The sequence below is a fragment of the Gastrolobium bilobum genome, unplaced genomic scaffold (genome assembly GCF_033153095.1).
Source record: "Gastrolobium bilobum isolate Gb01-03AN ecotype WA unplaced genomic scaffold, APGP_CSIRO_Gbil_v1 utg2831, whole genome shotgun sequence".
NCBI classification, from domain to species: Eukaryota; Viridiplantae; Streptophyta; class Magnoliopsida; order Fabales; family Fabaceae; genus Gastrolobium; species Gastrolobium bilobum.
The window spans coordinates 490,728-514,772 of NW_026899212.1; the positions used below are offsets into that span (position 1 = coordinate 490,728).

General features: G+C 35.1%; 4 protein-coding genes across 4 annotated transcripts; 3 read left to right on the top strand and 1 right to left on the bottom strand.

Annotated features, from left to right (window-relative positions):
* Positions 1-651: 651 nt before the first annotated feature.
* Positions 652-9,498, top strand: LOC133288307 (ABC transporter C family member 10-like). The gene is made up of 13 exons (XM_061486034.1): positions 652-921; positions 1,538-1,590; positions 2,169-4,243; positions 4,439-4,759; positions 5,519-5,605; positions 5,781-6,368; positions 6,458-6,622; positions 7,230-7,524; positions 7,631-7,845; positions 7,938-8,243; positions 8,351-8,414; positions 8,503-8,742; positions 9,072-9,498. The coding sequence occupies exons 3-13, from the start codon at positions 2,198-2,200 to the stop codon at positions 9,182-9,184; spliced, it is 4,440 nt and encodes a 1,479-aa protein (XP_061342018.1). The 5' UTR covers positions 652-921; positions 1,538-1,590; positions 2,169-2,197; the 3' UTR covers positions 9,185-9,498.
* Positions 9,499-10,539: 1,041 nt separating this feature from the next.
* Positions 10,540-14,080, top strand: LOC133288321 (uncharacterized). The gene is made up of 3 exons (XM_061486051.1): positions 10,540-12,755; positions 12,867-13,058; positions 13,531-14,080. Exons 1-3 carry the CDS (start codon positions 10,540-10,542, stop codon positions 14,078-14,080), a joined length of 2,958 nt encoding a protein of 985 aa, XP_061342035.1.
* Positions 14,081-17,432: 3,352 nt separating this feature from the next.
* Positions 17,433-18,544, top strand: LOC133288296 (acidic endochitinase-like). Its single transcript, XM_061486018.1, has one exon. The coding sequence runs from the start codon at positions 17,458-17,460 to the stop codon at positions 18,349-18,351; it is 894 nt and encodes a 297-aa protein (XP_061342002.1). The 5' UTR covers positions 17,433-17,457; the 3' UTR covers positions 18,352-18,544.
* Positions 18,545-22,121: 3,577 nt separating this feature from the next.
* On the bottom strand, positions 22,122-23,145 carry LOC133288333 (acidic endochitinase-like). Its single transcript, XM_061486063.1, has one exon. It carries the CDS (start codon positions 23,143-23,145, stop codon positions 22,192-22,194), a length of 954 nt encoding a protein of 317 aa, XP_061342047.1. The 3' UTR covers positions 22,122-22,191.
* Between the last annotated feature and the right edge of the window lie 900 nt (positions 23,146-24,045).

A 24,045-nucleotide genomic window follows, 5' to 3' on the forward strand; every position in this document is an offset into this window, starting at 1 on the left:
ATTTTATATTAACATATGATTTAATAAGTTTAACTGCGTTATAATTATAAAAATATATATTTATTAAACAATGTAGTAATATATTAATAAATGATAATATACATATTTTTGTCATTGAAAATACATTTTTTTTTTTGTATATAACATTGAAAATACATTAATATTACATTCAAAATAATTTAAATGCTGACAGTTTTTATTTTAAGCCATCAGGGTTGATCTTGTGATGAAGAGTTTGAGTAATTTGTATTAGATTATGTGTTCTATTCCTGTGAATGTATTAAAAAAAAAATTTATTTCCACATATTTTTAATGTAATTTTTATAAGATAACGATAGTTTTGGATTTGGTACTTGGCGCTTGGGAACAGCTAATAAGTACAACCATTTCTAATAATGGCAAAAAGCAACATTAAGTATATAAATGTGAGTTTGTGACTAAATTAATTAATAGCTCATTTATATAAAAAAATGAAAATAATATTTTAACCAAAAATATGCTAATTGGGAACGGAGTGAGCTACACAGCAACAAAAGGACATGACAAGAGACGTGAGCCATGACGACATCGTGCCATCCTCTGATAGTCTGAGTTTCCATATATTTGCCGTTATGCACTTCGTTTCTTCTTTGCAATGAACCTTACCTTTCTTCTTTTTCTCCTCACTCTCTGCACTTCATCGCTTTGTTTCCACGTCCTCCCATGACCCTTGTCCCAATCCCTAAACAAAACATCATACACGTACGTTGTCTTCGAGAAACAACACTCTCACAATACTAAATAAACAGAAGAAAGAATTATACATCCAACTTCTGTTTTTTTTTTAAACATAGGAAAAACTTATCCGTTACGCGTTCAAATGCCAAATACGTTGTCATCTCGGTTTTAGCCACCGATCATTTCAGACTTCGTGTGATACTGGTTTGTTCATTCACCATTCTTTGTTTTTATTCTATTTTATGTATAACTCTTTAGTCAAACTCAAAATGTTAAAATTCCATATTATGGTAAAAAAAAATTTGTATCTATCTCTTTTTTTTTTTTAATAATTGAATTTTATTTATTTAATGTATATGAAGAGTGAGATAAATAAATAAAATTTACATGACCACATCATCTAAAATTTTAATGTCATAGGATCCATCAACAGTACCTTTCATGTGTGTGGTCTTAATTTTTTAAGGGATATATTTTTCTTATGTTGTAGGAAAAGAACTACCTCATGTTGTAGAAATAAAAGTATAAGTGGGACCCACATGTAAGAGGAGAGAGAAAAAAAAAAGTGGTGGGACCCAACCTTTTTTGTGTGTGTAGGAGAGATGTTTATCTCATGTAAAATGAGATAAACATAACCCATTTTTTAAAGTGTTTTGTGTTATTCCTATGATTCTTTATTGATTCTCTCTCAAAGTGTGTCTTTTGTCTGGGATGGATTCTCTACTTTTAAAATTTTATGTGAATAGGAGTCACGTAATTAATGATGAGGTTTAGGTGAAATTTTAATATGAGCCTATTCATTTCCTTCTTCTGTCTACAGTGAAAGTTTTTGGGTGTCACTCACACCGATGGAAATTTCTTCAGTACTACGCGGTACTTCTTTTTTATGGAATTTTTTTTTTCCATTTTAACGTATATTTTTTTTATATAATTTCCTTTTAAGTTCGAATTTTTTTTTCCCTTTTAGTGTGAATATACATATACCTGTTGCACCAAAGGTTTTCTCACACCGACATGTCTTGGCCTTAATAAGTGTTGAGTATCTGAATGACCAATCACACAATGCTGAAACCAGTTCCTCTGTGGCTTTGCATGAATTCATGATACTGAAAGGTCACTGAGAAGTAAGTTACTTCACACAAGCACGCGGTGTTGCCCATTGTGCTTTCCCATGATCATATCTACTACTCCTTGTAGTGACTAGTTCGTGTTAGAGTCTTGATTGTAACTTGTAAGAGAAAATTATTCTTATTCTCGCATGTAGTGTTAATATTTTTTTTACTATTCTCCCTAAACATCAACGTAAACGACACCTTTATTCCAAACTAGTTTTTTTTTTTATTGTCTGTGTTTTGCATATATTTTTTTACTCTTAAAAATCAACTTAGGGATGTTTTCAAAGGATTTCTCAACGAAGGCATAATTTTGCTTCCCTTGTTTTTTTTTAACAGATTTGAGCAGCTAAGGGAAAACAAACAACATGGCGGACTTTTGGAGCGTGTTTTGTGGGGAATCTGGTTGTTCAGAGACTGGAACAAAGCCTTGTGGTTATGGTTTTAAGTTTTTGATTGATCCTTCAGCATGTATCAACCACTTGTTGATTTCTTGCATTGATGTGTTCCTGCTTATCATGCTCTTATTTATTTTGATCCACAAGTCATCATTAAAACCATTTCAGGGTCTAACACGTGTGCAAAGATATTCAAATTTGCAGCTAGTATCTGCCATAGCCAATGGTGCTCTTGGGTTGGTGCACCTGTGCTTAGGCATTTGGGTTTTAGTGGAGAAGTTGAGGAAAAACCAAACTGCGTTGCCTCTTAATTGGTGGTTGCTAGAACTCGTTCAGGGAATAACATGGTTTTTTGTTGGTTTAACAATAAGTCTTAAGTTGAGACAACTTCCAAGAACATGGTTAAGGATTTTTTCTATTCTGATCTTCTTGGTTTCTGCTATTTTTTGTGCTTCATCCTTGTTTTATGCAATTAGTAGCAGAGAACTGTCCCCTAAGGTAGCTTTAGATGTTCTATCTTTCCCAGGGACAATATTACTGCTATTATGCACTTATAAGGAATCTAAGCATAGGGACACTGACAGAGAAATTGATGAAAGCCTTTATACCCCTCTAAATGGTGAGTCCAATAAAAATGATTCTATTAGCCATGTAACACTATTTGCCAAAGCTGGATTCTTCAGCAGGATGTCATTTTGGTGGTTGAATCCATTGATGAAAAGGGGTAAGCAGAAAACACTTCAGGATAAAGATATCCCAATGTTGCGTGAGGAAGATCGAGCAGAAAGTTGTTATTTGCTGTTTCTAGACCATTTGAACATGCAGAAACAAAAGAATCCAACCTCGCAACCATCACTTTTGAGGACAATAATTTTATGCCACTGGAGAGAAATTTTGATATCAGGATTCTTTGCATTGATCAAGGTACTTGCTCTGTCCTCTGGACCTCTGCTTCTTAATTCCTTTATATTGGTTGCTGAGGGTCATGAGAGTTTCAAATATGAAGGTTTTGCATTGGCCATATCACTTTTCTTTACAAAAATCGTAGAATCCCTATCACAGAGGCAATGGTACTTCCGCTCCAGACTTATTGGTGTGAAAGTTAGGTCACTGCTAACTGCAGCAATTTATAAAAAGCAATTTAGGTTATCCAATTCTGCTAGATTGATGCATTCTGGTGGTGAAATAATGAATTATGTGACTGTGGATGCTTATAGAATTGGAGAATTTCCCTATTGGTTTCACCAGACTTGGACAACTAGCTTCCAACTATGTATCTCATTAGTAGTACTTTTCAATGCTGTTGGGCTAGCTACTATTGCCTCCTTGGTGGTGATAGTTATCACAGTGCTTTGCAATACTCCACTTGCAAAGTTACAGCACAAGTTTCAGAGCAAACTTATGGTTGCACAAGATGAGAGATTGAAGGCTAGTTCTGAGGCTCTTGTGAATATGAAGGTGTTGAAGTTGTATGCGTGGGAAAACAATTTTAAAAATGTTATAGAAGGATTGAGGAATGTGGAGCTCAAATGGTTGTCTGCAGTGCAATTGCGCAAGGCATACAACTCCTTTCTCTTTTGGTCCTCACCTGTTTTGGTATCTGCTGCTTCCTTTGGGGCCTGTTACTTTCTTAATGTTCCCTTGCATGCAAACAATGTTTTCACTTTTGTGGCAACTTTACGCCTTGTTCAAGATCCAATTAGAACCATCCCTGATGTTATTGGGGTGGTCATTCAGGCAAAAGTTGCATATGCCCGGATTATAAAATTCCTGGAGGCACCTGAACTGCAGAGTGAAAATGTCAGGAAGAGGTGTGTTAGTGAGAATATGAGGGGCTCAATTTTAATCAATTCTGCAGACTTTTCATGGGAAGATAATGCATCAAAGCCAACACTGAGAAACATAAATTTGGAGGTTAGACCTGGTCAAAAGGTGGCTATTTGTGGAGAGGTTGGCTCAGGCAAATCAACTCTCTTAGCTGCAATTCTCAGAGAAGTTCCTAATACTCAGGGGACTGTAAGTTTTATCTTTTTATTTTTAATTATATAAGCACTCGTAAACTTTGTGATACTTTAATTGGTTATAACTGGGATGACATTTCCACTTTCTGCCAGCAGTGTTATAATATCACTTAGAACAAAAGATGCATTTTTGTCATTCATTTGAGTAATAATATTAAAATGGTATCTGATTCTCTTTTCTGAATTACAGATTGAAGTTTATGGGAAGTTTGCCTATGTTTCTCAAACAGCATGGATACAGACAGGTACAATAAGGGAAAATATATTGTTTGGATCAGACATGGATGATGAAAAATATCAAAACACGCTTCATAGGTCTTCACTAGTGAAGGACCTTGAGTTGTTTCCCCATGGTGATCTCACTGAAATAGGGGAAAGAGGGGTCAACCTGAGTGGAGGTCAGAAGCAGCGAATTCAACTTGCTCGTGCTCTGTATCAGGATGCTGATATATATCTCTTGGATGATCCATTCAGTGCTGTTGATGCTCAAACTGCCACAAATTTGTTTACTGTAATGACAACTTCCTTTCTTCACCTACTACATTTGTATCGTAAAGGTCAATTTGCTGTCCCCCTGTAAAGGGACAGCCTGGTACCATTAATTTTCAATCATTTATTGACCATACATAAAAGACACTAAACATTTATGGGAAATGCTTTTCTCCTTTCACATGAGACAAGATTTTATTCCTACACATACATCGATTTTCGTGCCAAGCTTTTGTTTTTGTTTTTACTTTTTTTTTTAAATTGCTGGTCCCACTTTTTTGTCTCAGTAGGAGACAACTCTTCTCTACTGTTAAAGGAGAAAAATATTCCCCAACATTTATTGTCATAAGCAATAACCAATAAATGTTTGATTACTCATACTAGTGTCATAGGTATAACACTATCATAGTTAACACCTTAAAAATAGAGGCGAAATATTTAGGCTAAAATATACATTACCCCAATGTAATTTTGCAGTTTTTCAATTAACTCTTCTCAAGTCTTTTTTGTATTATTTAACAGTAATTATTGTTTCCCACATTATCTCTCTATTTTTTAACAATTTCTTTAAAGTTTATCTTTTATAATCAAACTTTCTATAAAAAACAAAACTTTAGGAGAAGTTGAGAAAGTTTTACACTGCCGTCAAAATCAATTAAAAAATTAATGCTTTTAACTTGATAAAAAGTTGAGTTTAATGAAAAATCCACCCCTGAATTTCACCTCAATGTTAGGGGATGCAAAAGGTTATTTACTGATGGATGGCTTTTTAACTGGACAGGAATACATTGTGGAAGGACTTGTTGGGAAGACAGTCTTGCTGGTGACTCATCAAGTTGACTTCCTTCCAGCATTTGATTCTGTTTTGGTAATTTCATTCATCTTATTAAAGCTTTGGTTATGTATGTCATTGTCAGTGGTTGTAAACTTATAATGAGTTCAAAGTTATGATGTTATATATTTTTTATTTTTTTGTCATCTTTGGCTAATTGAAAATAATGAATGAACAGAATTATTATTTATTTTTTATTTTTTTACTACAGTTGATGTCAGATGGTGAAATTCTACAAGCTGCTCCTTATCATCATCTGTTGAACTCAAATAAAGAATTTCAGGACCTTGTGAATGCTCACAAAGAGACTGCTGGTTCTGACCGGCTTATGGATGTTACTTCTTCACAGAAACATTCAAATGGTGCTAGAGAGATTAGGAAAACACCTGTGGAGAAGCAGTTTGAAACATCAAAAAGCGATCAATTAATTAAGCAAGAAGAGAGAGAAAAGGGAGACCAAGGATTCAAGCCTTACATACAGTATCTGAATCAGAACAGAGGATATATATATTTCTCTTTGGCTTGTCTTTCTCACCTTATATTTGTGATTGGCCAGATATTGCAAAACTCATGGATGGCTGTTAATGTTGACAATCCTCAAGTCACCACTTTGCGGTTGATTCTAGTTTACTTATTGATTGGAGTTACTTCATTAGTATTCTTGTTGAGTAGAAGTCTATTTATAGTTGCTTTGGGCCTTCAATCATCAAAGTCTTTATTTTCACAACTACTAAACTCCCTTTTTCGTGCGCCCGTGTCATTTTATGACTCCACACCCTTGGGACGGATACTTAGTAGGGTAAGCATATTAAACTGTTTTTTTTTTCCCGTGCAGTGAAATGCAATGACTGAAATTACTAATGTTTTGACTGTTATTTCCTTGTTTAGGTCTCCTCAGATCTCAGCATTGTTGATCTTGATGTCCCACTTGGCCTTCTTTTTGCTATGGGAGCTACTACGAATTGTTATGCTAATCTTACAGTTTTAGCAGTTGTTACTTGGCAAGTCTTATTTGTCTCCATACCAATGATTTTTTTTGCAATTCGCTTGCAGGTAATGAACAAATTATTGCAGTAATGATTTGGTGTCAGTTTTTTAATTAATTTGAGAATGTCATAATATTTAACCACGCAATGTTATTGATTGAGAGCAGATGAATACATGATATAAAGTAGATTTGATAACTGTATTTGAGGTTTTGTCACCAGAAAATAGTCATAAAAAGAAAATTCACAATATGGTTTCTGAAAGTCGGGTCACTAGAGAAATAAAAGTGGAATACAGAAAATCAGTATTTGCACATATGTTGTTTTTCATACTTGTAAGTTGTAATTTGCCTAAAGTAATGGAATCAACAGAAAGCATGCTACATATTTTCTTTTTTTTAATGTTTAACCCAAATGTATATTTAAATTTTAATTATGTTTGATTCCAATTTATTTTGAGTTTATCGCTTTATTTTTTATTATGAATTGCATGTTAGTAGCAAGGTATCATCATCACCTTTAAAGGTAGAGTGTTGGGGCAGGGGCACTAATTCATTATTTAACACGGAAGCTCTTGTCATTTTTCTTTTGGTAACTTTGTAATCATTTTTCATAGATTTAAAATATGCTTGTTAGAGAGTAAACGTACTAATCTGAGTATTTCTTTTATATAGAAATATTACTTTGCCTCTGCAAAAGAACTGATGCGGATGAATGGCACAACAAAGTCATTTGTAGCTAACCATCTTGTTGAATCTGTTGCTGGAGCTGTGACAATAAGGGCTTTTGAGGAGGAAGATCGTTTTTTTGCGAAGAATCTTAATCTAATTGATGTCAATGCTACTCCTTTCTTCCATAATTTTGCAGCAAATGAGTGGTTGATTCAACGGTTAGAAACAGTCAGTGCAGTTGTTCTTGCATCTGCAGCACTTTGCATGGTTGTACTTCCACCTGGGACTTTCAGCTCTGGTGAAACTTCTGTTATTATTGCCTTTGAAATGCCACTTTTGGTGTCTTTTAATATATGCTCTGACTTATGCAAGTATTTTAATTTAAACATGTGATGTTATTCCAGGATTTATTGGCATGGCTCTCTCCTATGGCCTTTCACTTAACGCTTCCTTAGTATTTTCAATTCAAAATCAATGCAATATAGCAAACTATATAATATCAGTGGAGAGACTGAATCAATATATGCATATACCAAGTGAGGCCCCAGAAGTAATAGAAGGAAATCGTCCTCCTGTGAATTGGCCGGTTGCTGGTAAAGTAGAAATAAATGATTTGAAGGTACTTGTTACTATTTTAAAACTTGTTGCATAATGTCCTAATAAGTGGGAGTTGAATTGAAATAAATAATTTTCTTTTTGATATCAAAACAGATACGATACAGGCCTGATGCACCACTAGTACTACGTGGGATCACATGCACATTTGAAGGAGGTCACAAAATTGGTATTGTTGGCAGGACAGGCAGTGGAAAGTCCACTCTTATTGGTGCTTTATTCCGTTTGGTGGAGCCAACTGGTGGAAAAATCATTGTTGATGGCATTGACATTTGTTCCATTGGACTTCATGATTTGAGGTCCCGTTTTGGTATTATACCTCAGGATCCTACTCTTTTTAATGGCACAGTAAGATTCAATTTGGACCCATTATCTCAACACTCTGATCAAGAGATATGGGAGGTAATAACTCCTACGTTATTTTTCAGCATGTTGTTGAGTCTTTCTTGTTTGCTTATCTCTACTCTCCATAGCAAATATGGACTAATTTTAGCTTATGTGATATGAAGGTTCTTGGGAAGTGTCAGTTGCAAGAAGCTGTGCAAGAGAAAGAAGAGGGTTTAGACTCCTCAGGTACACTTTTCAAGTCTTGCTATTACAACTTTGCAGGGATATATTCTAGTCTAATTAACTATGGAGTAGTAACAAAACTGTTATACAGTTGTTGAAGCTGGGGAAAACTGGAGCATGGGACAACGACAGTTATTCTGTTTGGGGCGTGCTCTTTTGAGAAGAAGTCGGGTATTGGTGCTTGATGAAGCAACTGCATCAATTGATAATGCAACTGATTTGATTCTGCAGAAGACAATTAGGACTGAGTTTGAAGATTGTACTGTAATCACTGTAGCTCACAGGATACCAACTGTAATGGATTGCACTAAGGTTCTTGCCATCAGTGATGGTAAGTTGCATATTAACTACCCTCTGCCTCATCATTCTCATTGAACACGTTTTTACAAACTGATCCGCAAACCAAACAGTCATTTGCTAATCAGTTAACAAGGCAAGAGGACAAATAAGGTTGTTCATCTGTGTCTCTTGAGCACAGGGTCTTGTTAGTATGTTTAGTCATTTAGCATTTTTGGCTTTTGATCATACAAAATTATGAACACGTAAAATATGAGGTACTTTGATCACACATTTTAACATGTGTCACATGTTGCGGAGAAGGCATTTGGTCCTTTAGTTATTTTCTTCTTAGAAAATAAAATGTGTGATTGTATTTTTCAGGAAAACTGGTAGAGTATGATGAGCCAATGAACTTGATGAAGAAAGAAGGATCGCTGTTTGGGCGGCTTGTCAAGGAATACTGGTCTCATTTTCAGTCTGCAGAATCTCAGTGAAGCTGAAAATGTTTTATGATGTAGCCCTTCTGTTTCTTTCTGTGGGATTGGCAAGTAGCCAAGAAAGTGTAATTAGAAGTAGGATGTATAATGTATTATGTTTGGAAATAGTCTAAATGCCTGAGAAGTGGGAAAGGAATTAGAGGGACATAAAAAAAATAGTGCAAAGGGAAATGTACCATTTCTAGGATGACGTATGATCTGTTTCGCACCGGAAAGCTGCATTATTTACCAATGAGGGTTTGTAATTGCACAACATTTTGAAGTGACATTTTGCATTATATAATGTGGCAGTCGTTGTTTTCTGCTCTATTAACCCCACAAAAGGACCCAAACAACTCGAATTTGATATGCTTGGTAACTATTTATTGAATGATCCCAGCGAAACGACATAATATTGGGTTTCCCTAGCACACAATTTCATTTTCATGTTGTAATTGCAAATGCTCCAGTCCAAAAATTTTATTTGTTTTGATATGAATATTTTTATACGTAAACTCGCTGAAGAAGTATAAGTAAGATTTCGTTTTCAAAACTTGTCCATGTCAGTGTGTCAACAAGCTTCCGAACAGTAAATACCTATGATTTTTTTTCAGATTCAATTGGTTGTTTTGCATATCTGATTTGATAATGCCATCCAGATCAGTCTAGAGTCTGCAATCTGCATCACCAAATCACAATAGTTAATAACTATGTTCGATTTCACCACTAAGTTTTTCTTTAAAAAATTAACCCAATAAACATATGGCTTTTTTTTTAGTATAAGAAACATATGGCTTTAGTATCAAAGAAATTCTAACCTTCAATAAAATACAAACAGAAGATAATAAATAAATTTATTACAAGAACTTATCTTCTTCATAAACCCATCAATATAGCTTAATATATAAGGGATCTATTAATCTCATGTTGCATGAGATAATTATCTTATGGAACAAAGATAAGATTGTGGAATCCACTACTTTTTCAAAATAAAAATAAAGATTTGTGAACCCCACTATTTTGTCTCTGTTTTCAATATGAGATAATTATTTCCCTGCATATAAATCATTCATTCATGAAATCTATTTTGCTAACATTAAAATAGTATCAAACTATCAATTCTCTCAAAATTCAAAATAAATAGCATCAATTACTATTTACTACTACAACAATGTTGTAATACTCTTTAAAAAAAAAAAATGATATTTTGAACCTTTGGAGCCAATTTTCTATTTCCCGCCGACGCACACATCTCTCTCCAAATCACTTTCCGAAACGCCGCCGTTTCTCTTTTCTCATTCCCTTCTTTTGAAACGCTCTATCTCTTTCTCTCTCTCTCCGCCGTGCCGGCAGCCATTCTCAGCCGCCACGAAATGGATCCAATAACACAGTACTCCCGCACCCACCGCATCGTTCTCCTGATAGATCTGGACCCACTCCTCCACAACCACAACCATAACCATTACACAACCACCGTACTCTCCTCCGCCAAAACCCTTCTCTCTTTCCCTCCCCTCTCTTCCTCTCTCTTCGCCTTCAAACTCTTCTTCTCTTCTCTCTCTCCTCTTCTCTCCTCCTCCAAGCTCCACCCTTTCCTCCCTAAACCATCCCTCTCTCTCTCCTTCGACCACTCCTCCTCCACTCTCCACCTTCTCTCCCACACCCTCTCTTCCCTCCCTCAATTCCCCACTCCTCCACCGTCGCACCACCCCAAAGCTTCCCACCTCGCCGCCTCCATGCGCCAGCTCCTCCACGACTACGCCTGGGACCCCGATCCGGTACCCGCCGACACTTATAATTCGGTTGTTGTTCCCCACAATTTGGTCCTTTTGTTCTCGCCCATGTTTGAATCTTTCCAGGGTTTATCTGCGTTTCTTGACGTCAACGCTGGTGATGAGTCGTTGCGAAATGTGATTTCTTTTTGTGAGAGGCTTTCTGGGTTCTTTGGGAGTGTGAGTCGTTTGTTTGATTCCAGGGGTATTCATTTCAGTTGGGTTAGTGTTAGTGATAGTTTTGGATTTGAGAATGATGAGGTTAGAAACATTCGTGGGTTGTTTGAGACTGGTGCTGGGAAATTGGGTTGGGGTTTTTGCTCTGTTGATTCAATTGTGCTTGGTTCAGTTCTTGTCCCTTTTGGCTTGATTTATCCCAAGATTGGGATTTCTTGGGAATCTGTTCGGGTAAATCATTGTTCTTCTAGGAAAGTTCAAGTGCAATTGAGTCTTCAGATCTTGGATGTAAATGGGAATCCCATTGAGCTCAACTGTTGTGATCTTGAGTTGGTTGATTTGAAAATTTTAGGTAGATGTGAGGATGTACGGCTTAATCCGGAGTTGACGAATTTGCAAGCTGGAGGTTGTGAAAGAAAGGAAAATTTGTGGAAACTGTGCTTGGATGGAATCACGAAATTGGAACTTAAGGTTGTGCGGAAGAGTGATGCTTTTGTTAACTTAAGGGACTGCTTCTCTCATTCTGTTCTCGTGCGTGAGGTTTTCAGAGAATCTACGAAAAAGCACAAGGGAAGTTCGAATGAGTCTTTTGCAGATAGGGTTCTTGAAATTGTTGCAACTGATTTTGGTTGCCAGTGGCAGAGAAAATCGGTACCCATTTGGGAGATCCTCTTAAGTTTTCTCTATAAAGAAGGTTGCTGGGCTTTGGTATCTGTTACCAATGGCAATGGTCGTTCTTGTATGGGTATTCTAAGGCCTTTTACCGTTTCTTCTGCCCTTTTATCTATATTAGGGGATCCACAAATGGCTTGTGATTCTGGGGGAGCAAATATGGTTCAATATGTTAAAACAGTGGATGCTGAGATTTGCAAATCTGAGCGCAAAGTTAAGAAGAACAAGGATTTGTTGGACTCTCAGGCTAAGAAGAGTGCTATAGGGATTGAAGGGCATCAGAAAAAGAAAATGATGGATCTGAATACACTTCAAAACCTCACATGGAGCTCCTTTTGTAATTTAGTACATGATCAATTTGAGATAGATTTGCATGACGTTTATTATGTCATGGAATGTAACAAGTCAAAAAAGTTGAAGTTTTTGAAATGCTGGATGAAACAGATGAAGCAATCTGCCTGCTGTAATCCAACTTTATCAGAAAAACCAAAGCCAAATCAGATAATTGCAGAAGAGGTTAAAGATAAATTGACTGAGTTACCTCAAAACGGTGAACAGCCAATCTCCTCACCTGCCTCAGCTGGAATTAACGCTGACGCTTCTACATTACAGGATAATGATGTGCTAGATTTTAGGTCAGAAACTTCTGAAGCATTTTTCAGTAACCTTTCCAACAAGATTCACCAGGGAATTGCATCTGAAGTCATACACCTGGGGGCTTTGTCAGAGCGTCTTGTGAATTCATCTATATACTGGCTACGTCAGAAGGTTGACAGGGAAAATATTTCTGAGTGTCATTCTCCTTTAAAAGGTGATAATGCTTGTGGTAGCGTGCTTGCAACTGAACTGATAAAACTTCTATTAAGGGAGCCCAAGGAGTTAGCTGCAAAGCATAAAAGCAGAAATTCATTCTCGCAGGCATCCGATCCAGGACCTACCACACTAATTACAGAACATGTAGTTAGAGAGTATCCTTTGATGAATTATTTTCTGCATGTGATGCAATTTTTGTTTCATAATTCTAATCGGTTGTAAAATTTGTGAACTTTTGTTCCATGTTTTTCCTTAATGAGCATTAGATATGAACTGCAGATTTTATTTCGGATGCAAATTTTACAATCAGAGGTTGGAAGTGGAGTTGAAGATTCCAGCAAACAGAAGTTTGTCAAACAAATATGCTTGCTTTTGGAGAACATTCAGTGCCACATGGAAGGGGGTTTCTTTGGTGATTGGAACCTTGAAAATTATGTGGCAAAGATCATAAAAAACAGGTACGAGATTTATACACCGGAAATGGGATTTTTTAGATGTTGATTGATGATTCTTCTGAAAAGTTATGATATATACAAATTATGGAATTTTATGGAATTCCTAGCTTCTACTTGGAGTTTATTCTCATTTGCTGCAATTATGCCAATATATATGCATATTTGTTGCCGGAATGCTTTCTACTATGTACCAGAGACGGAGTACAAAATGAAAGGGTAGCGTTTCCCTAAAACATTACTTCAGTATGAAACTGACAAGGTGTACTTGTTCTGCGTTATTGCAAAATAACTTTCATCTTATCACCACTTTTATTTGTCCAAACCAGAAGTATTTAAAACTAAACACAGAAAATATTGTTATGAGTTTCTTTTCGTGTGTTTTTCTTTTTCCATGGAAACAATATAATTAAGTTAATGAATGTATAAAGTAAAGAAAACATTTAGACTTATGATTGGGAAATCCCTGACTATTCAGATATTCTCACACTCTTGAAGACGTGGTTCATAAAATCTACAACAAAATGGACCTGCTGCTGTTTGCAGATGAGGATGAAGCCCCAAATAGTTTACTCAACAGTGAGGACAGCAACAAATCATTGAACAAAAAAGTACAGAGAGATGAAACGGGTGAAAACGATGTCAGTCATGAACCTGTTTCAGCAGAAAATGAACCCTTTCAGTTGCAGACGAATGACAGTGGAAGATTCCAAAGGATTATAGAAGAGGATCATGATCAAAAGCTAGTTGAAGCAAAGGAAAGGAGAGAGAGGGCAAGGAGATTTTCATCTTTTACAAGTTGGATGCCTGATTTGCAGAGAGTTTGGGCTCCAAAACAAAATGGTATGAAATCCAAGACAGATCCCTTCCGAAAGCTGCCAAAAAGGAAAGAGCGACAAAGGGCAAACGATGACACAGTATGTGAGACACCTATGACTATGACAGGAAACAAGCGTTCTAGCCGATGGAGTGATGGGAGTCAAAAAAGTGGCTCAGTTTCTAAGGCATTGTTTCAGGATGATCATTGATGTGAGTAAACTATACCTGACTTCCACACAGAAATTGTATATGCAACCTTGCAGTGCAGAGTTAGCTCAAGATGGGTGCTTTCAGTGTTCAACCACAAATGGTGGATAACATGCCTGAGCTCCGGAGTTAAATTTGCATTCCCAGTGTTCACGACACTAGCATACTAACACCATCAGTTGATTCACTACATAGCGATATATAACTGAGTAACTTGTTCATTTGTTCAATTCGATGTATTTGATAAGAACAAAAATTAATAACAATAATCATTGGAGATAGAGTTGTGCTTTACTGCATTCTGCTACATGCATGAAAACATTTTGAAGGAAATAGGAGTATATTATTAAAATTTTATTTTGTATGGAGTAACCTGTCTCCGTATCTCTGAGATATACATGATACTCTTCAGAATCAACCTAACAATCCCAGGACTAGAAGTAGAGACTCCTAATACATCAGACATAAGCAGTTGATGCATATCCAAAGGAGGATTCCCTCATACAGCTCAAAATAGCTAGAGAGTAGAATAGTGTGGGGCTTGTTGTATGGGCCAGGGATCCGGCCTACTTAGACGTGAAGTATTTCCAGACTATAAACCCACATAAAACAATTTGCCAGTTTCAAGTCAGGTCAAACAATGTAGCCCAACTCATGTATCCTTCCAGCTACACTGAGCTACACATATGAAATGTTTTTAAGTATGACCTTACTATCTGTTATGTCAAAAACTAGCTAATATAAAAAGTTGTTTTTACTTGGAACTAACATTTTATACATGATCATCAAAAACGAATAAGGAAATTTCAATCAAAATTTGAAAATTATACAATCATTGGTAAGATATACTTGCCATAAATTTTTTTTTATCACATTTACAACCAACCTAATTAACGTTAAATGAAATAAAAGATATTGGATAAGACACATTTTATCATTTGAATGAAATCAAATTATTTGTAACTAATATTTTAATTGAATTTAAATTTTTGAAATTAGAATATATAAAATATTAGGATAACTAATAGGGGAATGATATACTTACCACCAAAAATTTTACTACGCTTACAACCAACTTAAACACCGTTGATTTCCGTCAATCTAACGGTTATACTTTATTAGAAATTATTGGGTTGTACTTATTAATTAATTATTAGTTCTCAATAAATTATAACCGTTAGATTGACGGATATTAACGGTGATTAGATTGGTTGTAAAGATGATAAACATTTTTTGTGGTAAGTATATTTTATCCCTAATTAATAATATAGATGCATTTTGAGAGTATGAATTTGAAGAGAAACAAATTTATACATTAATGACATGGAATAGGGGAAGTATATTGTGACAACCAAGTTGTGTTACTACTAAGTGACTACCAATCAATCTTACTGTTAGATCAATTATATTGATCCAACGGTTATATAAAGTATTAAATATAAAGTAATCATAACCATACAAAGGTGAAAATAAATATAAAGTATTAGATTTGGGGAATCATAACCATACAAAGATGAAAATAAATATAACCGTTGGATCAACATAATCGATCTGAAAATCATAACCATACAAAGGTGAAAATAAATATAAAATATTAAATTTGGGGAATCATGACCATACAAAGATGAAAATAAATATAACCGTTGGATCAACATAATCGATCTCACGGTAAGATTGATTGGTAGTCACTTGGTAGTAACACAACTTAGTTGTCACAATATCCTTCCCCTGGTAACATAATATATTAACTCCACTCGTATAGAATGTATTCTATATAATAGTATATGAAAAAATTGTTTGTGAAATGCTTTTTATTTTTATTTTTAACAGTGGAGTGCAAATTAATCAAAACTCAAAATTGTAATTGACTGCGAACAAATTTTTAACAAAAATCTTCAACGATCTACATGATGAAATTAATAGTACACGAAAGCCTCATTAAATTGAGAGCCAGTTAATTTTCAAACTCATTTTGAAAAGAAAACTTAAATCGCTGAACATTCTAGATAATTCAAGAGAAAATAATGTTAAATACGGTTAAAAAAAACTAGTTCTGAAAAGAAAACTTAAATCGCTGAACAATATTCTAGATAATTCAAGAGAAAATAATGTAGAATACGGTTAAAAAAATGAAGTTTGTGCACCACTAGGGATAACCTAGTGATGTTGGGTGTGTTTAGTATGTATTAGGTGTGCGGTTCGATTCCCTGTAATGTCAAAAAAAAAATGAAGTTAATTTGTTGAATTGATCTTATCTGCTGATTTCGAAGAAAGAAGGCCAATACAATTACAAATCTTCAAAGTCGTCCAAAATTTGTGCTCTATCACTATAGCAGGCTGCACAAGCCCGAGACTATACAAATTTCCATCCACGACGGATGACTAGGCAACTCAATCTGTTCCCCCACATATTACGCCTAAAATTATGACATATATTTCAACATTGGTGGCTCCTGCCATTTTCAGCTTGCAACGTTAATTCCCCACATCAGTGATACGAAACCGCCCGATTGGGCTGGGTCGATTCAGAACATGATGAATTGGTCATTGAATTGGTTCGAGTCAAGTATCAGATCCGGTCCAATCCGATCAAAATCCAACCAAAATTGGTTATAAACGGTGACTCGATTGGGTCGTGCATTTTTTATTAAAAAAAAGTCAAAAACCAAAATTATTTCATCTTGTCAGAGAAAAATATAGAACACATTTTAATTTTTTTTGTAATTTTGTTTGCTAGTAGTATAGTCTTCTACAATGATCTCAAATTTCAGCTTCCAATACAATTTGAGAAACAATAAATTAAGAGAATGTGACATATGTCATTTCAACATAAATGAATTTGAAAAAATTGCGAAACAATTTGCTTATTTAGTGAATTTTATTTAACTCATTTTAAATATGAAGAATATAATTAAATTTATGTGTTCATATTTGTATATAATTTTATATGTATTTATATATATCCAAATTAATCAGTCCGGTTAATGACCCGCCTGTTCAACTAATGAACCAGTATCTCAATCGGATTCATTTCGGGTTGGGTTTAATAACTCTGCCCCACCTCTACCCTATTGAGAATATCCTTTAAAATGCTACATATTTATCTTGCCGGTCCGTTACGAGCTTGACTTGATATTGCTATTTTAATTAGTCAAGAAGACTTTAAACTAGAGAATGTGGGAAATGACATGCTACTTACTTTTCCTCCCTAAGAGGAATGCTGACTGCAAGCAATTTCTTACCCACAAGGCACGGTGCTCATAATTTCTTCCCCCAACTTCTGTACGTACATGCCCTCCAACACCTATAAAATGGTACCCTCTCTACATTCCCTGAACCAAACCAAGAAGCTAATAGAACTGATTCGAGGCATAGAAACATGGCAGCCCTCAAACAAGTTTCATTCTTATTATTGCCTCTGTTGCTCATTTCCCTATTCAAGTCCTCCCAAGCTGCTGGTATTGCTGTCTATTGGGGTCAAAACACCAACGAAGGGTCCTTGGCAGATGCTTGCAACACTGGCAACTACCAATTTGTGAACATAGGTTTCTTGTCCACTTTTGGAAATGGCCAAAACCCACAACTAAACCTTGCTGGCCATTGTGATCCAAGCAGCAATGGGTGCACAGGATTAAGTAGTGACATAAAGGGTTGCCAAGGCAAAGGCATAAAAGTGCTCCTCTCACTTGGAGGTGGTGCTGGAAGCTACTCTCTTAACTCAGCTGATGAAGCCACACAACTTGCAAACTACCTCTGGAATAACTACCTTGGAGGACAATCAAATTCACGTCCATTGGGTGATGCTGTCTTGGATGGCATAGATTTTGACATCGAAGCTGGTGGAGACCAACATTGGGATGAACTTGCCAGTGCACTCAATGGCTTCAGCCAACAAAAGAAGGTGTACTTAGCTGCAGCCCCACAATGTCCATTCCCTGATGCTCACTTGGATTCAGCAATCAAAACTGGCCTATTTGATTATGTGTGGGTTCAGTTCTACAACAACGCTCAATGCCAATACACAAGTGGAAACACTAACAATCTCATTAGTGCATGGAACCAGTGGACCTCAAGCCAAGCTAAACAAGTATTTTTGGGGGTACCAGCGTCTCAGGCTGCTGCTCCAAGCGGTGGTTTTATTCCTGCTGATGTGCTAACTTCGCAGGTTCTTCCTGCTATCAAGGGTTCACCCAAGTACGGTGGAGTCATGATTTGGGACAGATACAATGACGTCCAAAACGGATATAGTAATGCTATTAAGGGCAGTGTTTAATTAGTTCGAGGTTGAATAATCGATCTGTATCTTTGGAATAAGTAGCACGTTCTGTAGGTTCTGTACCTACATGTTGAGTGCTATGTGATCACTTAGTTATATGCGTGTAACAATAATAATAATAGATGACCTTGAAATAATAAGACTTTCAGGAAAATGTAGCTCCTTATGAAATGTCATTTTTATTCGGATTTGTATTCTCTTATATTATTTAAAGATCGTTATAATTTTATATTATAAGAAAGAAAAACAAATTAATTATACTCATATAATACTGATATATATACACTTGTACAAATAATGATAAGTACCTGGAAAAATTGTTTTTTTTTTTTTGGAGAAAAATGTTTATCCTTTTAATGACACAACTTATATCATTTCACTCTCACAAAGAAATAGGACCCAAATCTTTATTTTTTTTTGTCAACTCTCTCTCTCTTCCTTTATCTATCTCTTTCTCTCTCTTAAAATGACACAACTTTACATCTTTTAAAATGATACATATTTTTTCCTTTTTTTATGGGAAAAGTGTGTCATTTTAAATGACAGAAAGTTATGTCATTTTAAGAAATATACAGACACAGAAAATTTAAATTTTAAATTAAAAAAAATCACTCACTTTCTCTCTCCCATAATTTCTATTTTTCTGTGTCTATCTCTCTCCTAAAATGACATAACTTATGTCATCTAAAATGATAAATACGAATTTTTTTTATATGTAAAAAATATCCTGTTATTAAAACAAAAGAGAGGATAGATATACCTTCATTCTATGCTTTTGAGTCTTATGTTGTCCCTACGGTTGCCACGTATCTATTTTTTTGACTTTTTTTCTTTTCGTGAAGACTTTTCTTGTTTCCATAAACTTTGAGCATTGATTCACGTTACCCTCTTGAAAAGGTAATTAATTTTAAGGAAAACAAGAAATATTTTATTTTAAGTAACAATGAACACAATTACCTATAGTTAATCATATTTAACCCAAATCTCCCTATTTCTAATCATGCGAGATGTAAGTTTAAATTGCTATGGATTAGGAAACCATCTGCCAACGAAAAGACTAAAGAAGATCACAAGACATATATAATGTGCAAATAAAGATCCTCAAAACAACATGATAAGAGGTGCCTTGATTAAACTGTGTATTAGATTAATTTACTGTAATCTTTTACTTTTTATACTATAATTTTTTTGTTAGTATTTTTTTTTTTTATTTCATTTCATTTGTATATATTTTTTTAAGAAAAGATTGGTTTACCAAATTAAAAAAAGCCTAAACAAAATTAAACATAACGATCGCACTTACATGACAACTCCAAAATTGGTAAAAAAATAAACATAACTTATTCTGACCACGAAGTACTAAGTTAATTATTTACACTACCATATAGAATTAACAGTAGCAATTAAACACCCAAGGGATGTCCCATAAGAACAGATACGCAAGATCTTTCTTAAGAAAAGATTGACAGGACTCCGAATGACCATACCAAAAACCATAAATTTTCTGCATTAAAATTGCTTGTTAAAGACTCGAATTGAATAACAAAGTAGAAAGTATCTCGGCAATGTTTTTATCATGTTACATGAGATAGTATTATCTCATGTAGAGATATAATTGGGTGGGTCTCACGATTAAAAGAAAAAAAAAATACTATTGCGATGTATAATCATAATCTGGGGGTTGTTTCTTTATTTGCCGTTAACTATCCTATAAAAGACAAACATTTTTTCCTATGTATAATGTATTTGGTATATCAAGGGTGATCTTTTATGATTTTTTGGCTTGTTTTTAATTAATACTTATGTGGCTTATAGCTGCTGGTTGATTTGTTTATTTGGTTTCGTATGTGTTTGATAAAATGCCCATCTGAGTGTGACTTGTGGTTATTTGAGGTGGTTGGGGTTAGATCGTCATTTGTAAATACTGCTGTCTCTTGCTGAATGCCAAGGTTATAATAACTTTTTTTATCCATAATTTTGGTAAATATACTTTGAGAAATATTTTTCTCAAGTTACATAAAATTTTTTATCTCATGTCACAGACACAATTATACCCACACGATTCCTGCACCGAAACCTAAATAACCCATATTTGAACAGAAAAACACAAACTGTAATTACAAAACATATTCAACCGTACTTAAAGGAAAATGTGGTTGTTACAACCATGAAAATTAGATTCAGGGGGTGGGAATTTTACAAGTTCTCACTGAATCTTATGAGAAAACACTTACGCAGACGTATAATTTTCCAAAGTTTTATTACAGTGCAATATGGGAATTATACTGAATATTTATTATTTATAATATTTGAATTTTAGGAACCAATTTATTTTCTTCAGGATTAAAAATAATTTCTTCATATAATAGTGTACCTTAAATACTATCAATATGAGAGAGGCATAGTGCTTTTCTTAATTTGCTCAATTATTTTAATTTTAATTTTTAATTTTTCATACAGTGATAATCATCGCTCTCAAATCTTTAATTGTGAACATCATGATATATACAAGAAAATACACTTATGATTTCCCTCCCTCTTTATTAAATTTTTGGCTCCGGCTTTGATTAAAAAAAAATTATTTATAAAACCTTAAATATATCATGGCATTCGATCTACTAAATTGAGTAACTCTTATATATGTAGAGAGAGAGAACGCTTTACACAAAGCGAAATCCAGAATATGAGATCAAACATGCTTTGATTCGCGTTGGTTATATATACATAACACCTAGGAAATCAAAGCTTGATGACTAGATATGTACCACAGAGGTAACATGTAACTAAATGGCGGAGCCAGAAAGGCAACGTGTAACTCAGTGGTGGAGCCAGAAAGAAATTTAAGTTAGTGTCAAAAAATTCAGCTGGTGCCACTGCTATATAGTTATGACCAAAACGTGATTAATTTTTAAAAACTTGAAACATGATTTGCTACGTTTCAAGCGTAGCTAAATAAACGTGGCTAAATTAGTCAGTGCCAAGGTATTTGCCGGCACCAACATGGCTCTGCCAGTGACTTATTCCATACATGCATAGACTGCATAGCAGATAGTCTAATATGGTTTAGGTAGCAAGCATTGTCTTGTTCAAGGTTATGGACCCTAATGATGTGTTTGGGAGTTTGAAAGGGAAAAGAAAGAAAGAGATCTAAGGGGAAGGGAGGGAAAGAAAAATAAAAGGTATTTATTTTCCCTTGTTTGGGAGTTAAAAATCCCCCTTTCTAATTTTAACGGTGAGAAAGATATTGGAGGGTTTTACCAAAATTCTCTATTTTCTTTCCCCATTTTTTTAAACTGAAAAATAAAGAGAATGCATAAGTAAAATCTTTCTTTTCTTTTCCTTTTCCTCTTAATAGTAACTCTCAATCACAGTCTAAGCGAGTTAGTTTAATCCCTCTTATTATGATTTAGAGTCCCAACGTGGTTACCTTTTTACTTATGGTTTATTAAAGTTTTAAGGCTTATAGATGTGAAGTGTTTGAGTGCATATATGAACTACTTGGAGTGTGATGGTATTTGATAGAGTTAGATGCCATATTTGAGAAGGGAAAAAGTTAACTCACATTTCTAAAGGACAATTATTGTTTAAGTCACGAGTATAAGTGACAAAGTAAGCAATTTTATTAATGATTTCTTAATTATTCTAGTTGCATTTAGTACCGTAATTAATTTAATATACTGGATCCCACACGGTAATTACATATACCACAAAGGAAATTAACAAGCATTTATTCCATACATACACATAGGCTGCAAAGCATATAGTTTGCACGCCTATGCCATGCCCATATTCTAATATGGTTTTGGTAGGAAGCGGCGCAGAGTTGCAGACACACACTCATATATATATTGCGTCCGAAACTCCTGTCACAAATTGCAACACATCTTTTGGAACATACGGCTTTATCTTATCGCTGTAGTTAGATTGAACATCATGGAATCTGTCCCAAAGCATAATTCCTCCATAGTTGGAAGCCTTCTTTATGTAGGGAAGTACATCAGAAATTAGCTTTTCTGGTTCTATATAACCCCCACTTGGAGCTGCATCAGGCGCTGCTGGTAGTCCCATGAATACCGAATTATTGGGTAGAACTAACGAGGTCCAATCGTCCCATGACTCAAGAAGCAATGCAGTATTGCCATCTGAATATTGACACTGAGCGTTGTTGTAGAACTGAACAAATATATAATCGAAAAGGCCAGTATTGATAGCTTTGCCAAGGTAGTAAATTGGGTTAGTAGGACATTGTGGGGCTGCAGACAAGTAGAATTTTTTGGGCTGTCTGAGAGTATCAAGTTCCCTAGCAAGGTCATCCCAATAATTCTCTGTTCTTTCGATGTCAAAATCAATTCCATCCAAGGTGACACTTCCTAGTGGACCTAATTTTCCACTGAGGAAGTGTTCATAGAGGTACTCGGCAACATTCTTTGCATCTTCGGCTGAGCAGAGGGAGTAGTCTTCACTTGCACCTCCGAGTGAAAGGAACACTTTGATACCTTTATTCTGGCAGTGTTCTATTTCGGGTTGTAGTTTGGTACAAAGACTCCAGTCGCCACAATGGCCTGCGAAGTTCCATGCTGGGGTTCTGTCACAACCAAAGGTAGTAAGGAAAGCGAGGTTCACAATCTCATAATTTCCAGTGTCACAAGTGGTGGTCAAGTTGCCATCGCCATTGTTTTGGCCCCAATAGATGGCGATACCACCAGTGGATGCCTCTGAAGACATGATGGTGAAGAAGAATGTCAAGAGGGACAAGAGAATAAGGATCAATGCTTGCCTTTCGGAAGCCATGGATGGATTTATGTTTTCTTGTTCAGCTCGATGAGTGTGAGAGCAAGAGAAGCAACCTATTTATAAAGGGAGAAATCATTTTTGCACATCAGAATAATTACTTGTACTTATACTTACTTATTTGAAAAATAAAAGTTGGAGAGGATAAGTATCCGTATTGGTATGGATATATTTTTCATTATTATTTAAAGAGGAAGGATCCGTTTACAAATTTTTCTGAATTTCTTTTACAAATTACACAGAACATAGTGAAACGAGTGTTCTTCCGGAAAAACATAAGGTAGTTTGTAAGAGTTTGTAAACAAAGAAGTTTGTAAATATAACATGTCCCTTACTTAAAATATTCAAACAGTAATTATATTAATTTTATTCTCTTTTATTTTATGCTACGCTGTCTCGTTTAATTTCATTCATATTCAGATATGACCAAAAAAAATCTTCTTTTAATGCTTTTGTCGCATTAAGGTAACCAGTGCTGGCATAGACCTTATAAAGCACGTGTTCAGCCACAAGAGTTTTGTCCGTGACGCTGATTTCCCGTGGCAGACTAATAATTTGTTATGCTTGGACCATGTTTGGCTTTGGACCGCAAACTCTTAAGCACGTGTTCTATTGCAGTTGTGCGAGTCAAGGACGTTGCTTTTCGACTCACAAGTCACAAAGCTCCTAAGTAGTAATGTCCTCTACAAATTTTTACGTAACGATTTTTTCCCGCTCCCAAAATATGGACCACATGCACTAGTGTGAGGTACAGTATATTTATTTTAAAATAATCTAAAAAGTACACAATTAATCTTTATGTGATATAATTTTAAAAAATTAAATATATGTAAAAAAATAACTATGCAATAAATAAACGACATTATTAGGATAAATCAATTATCGAATTAAACCCCGTAA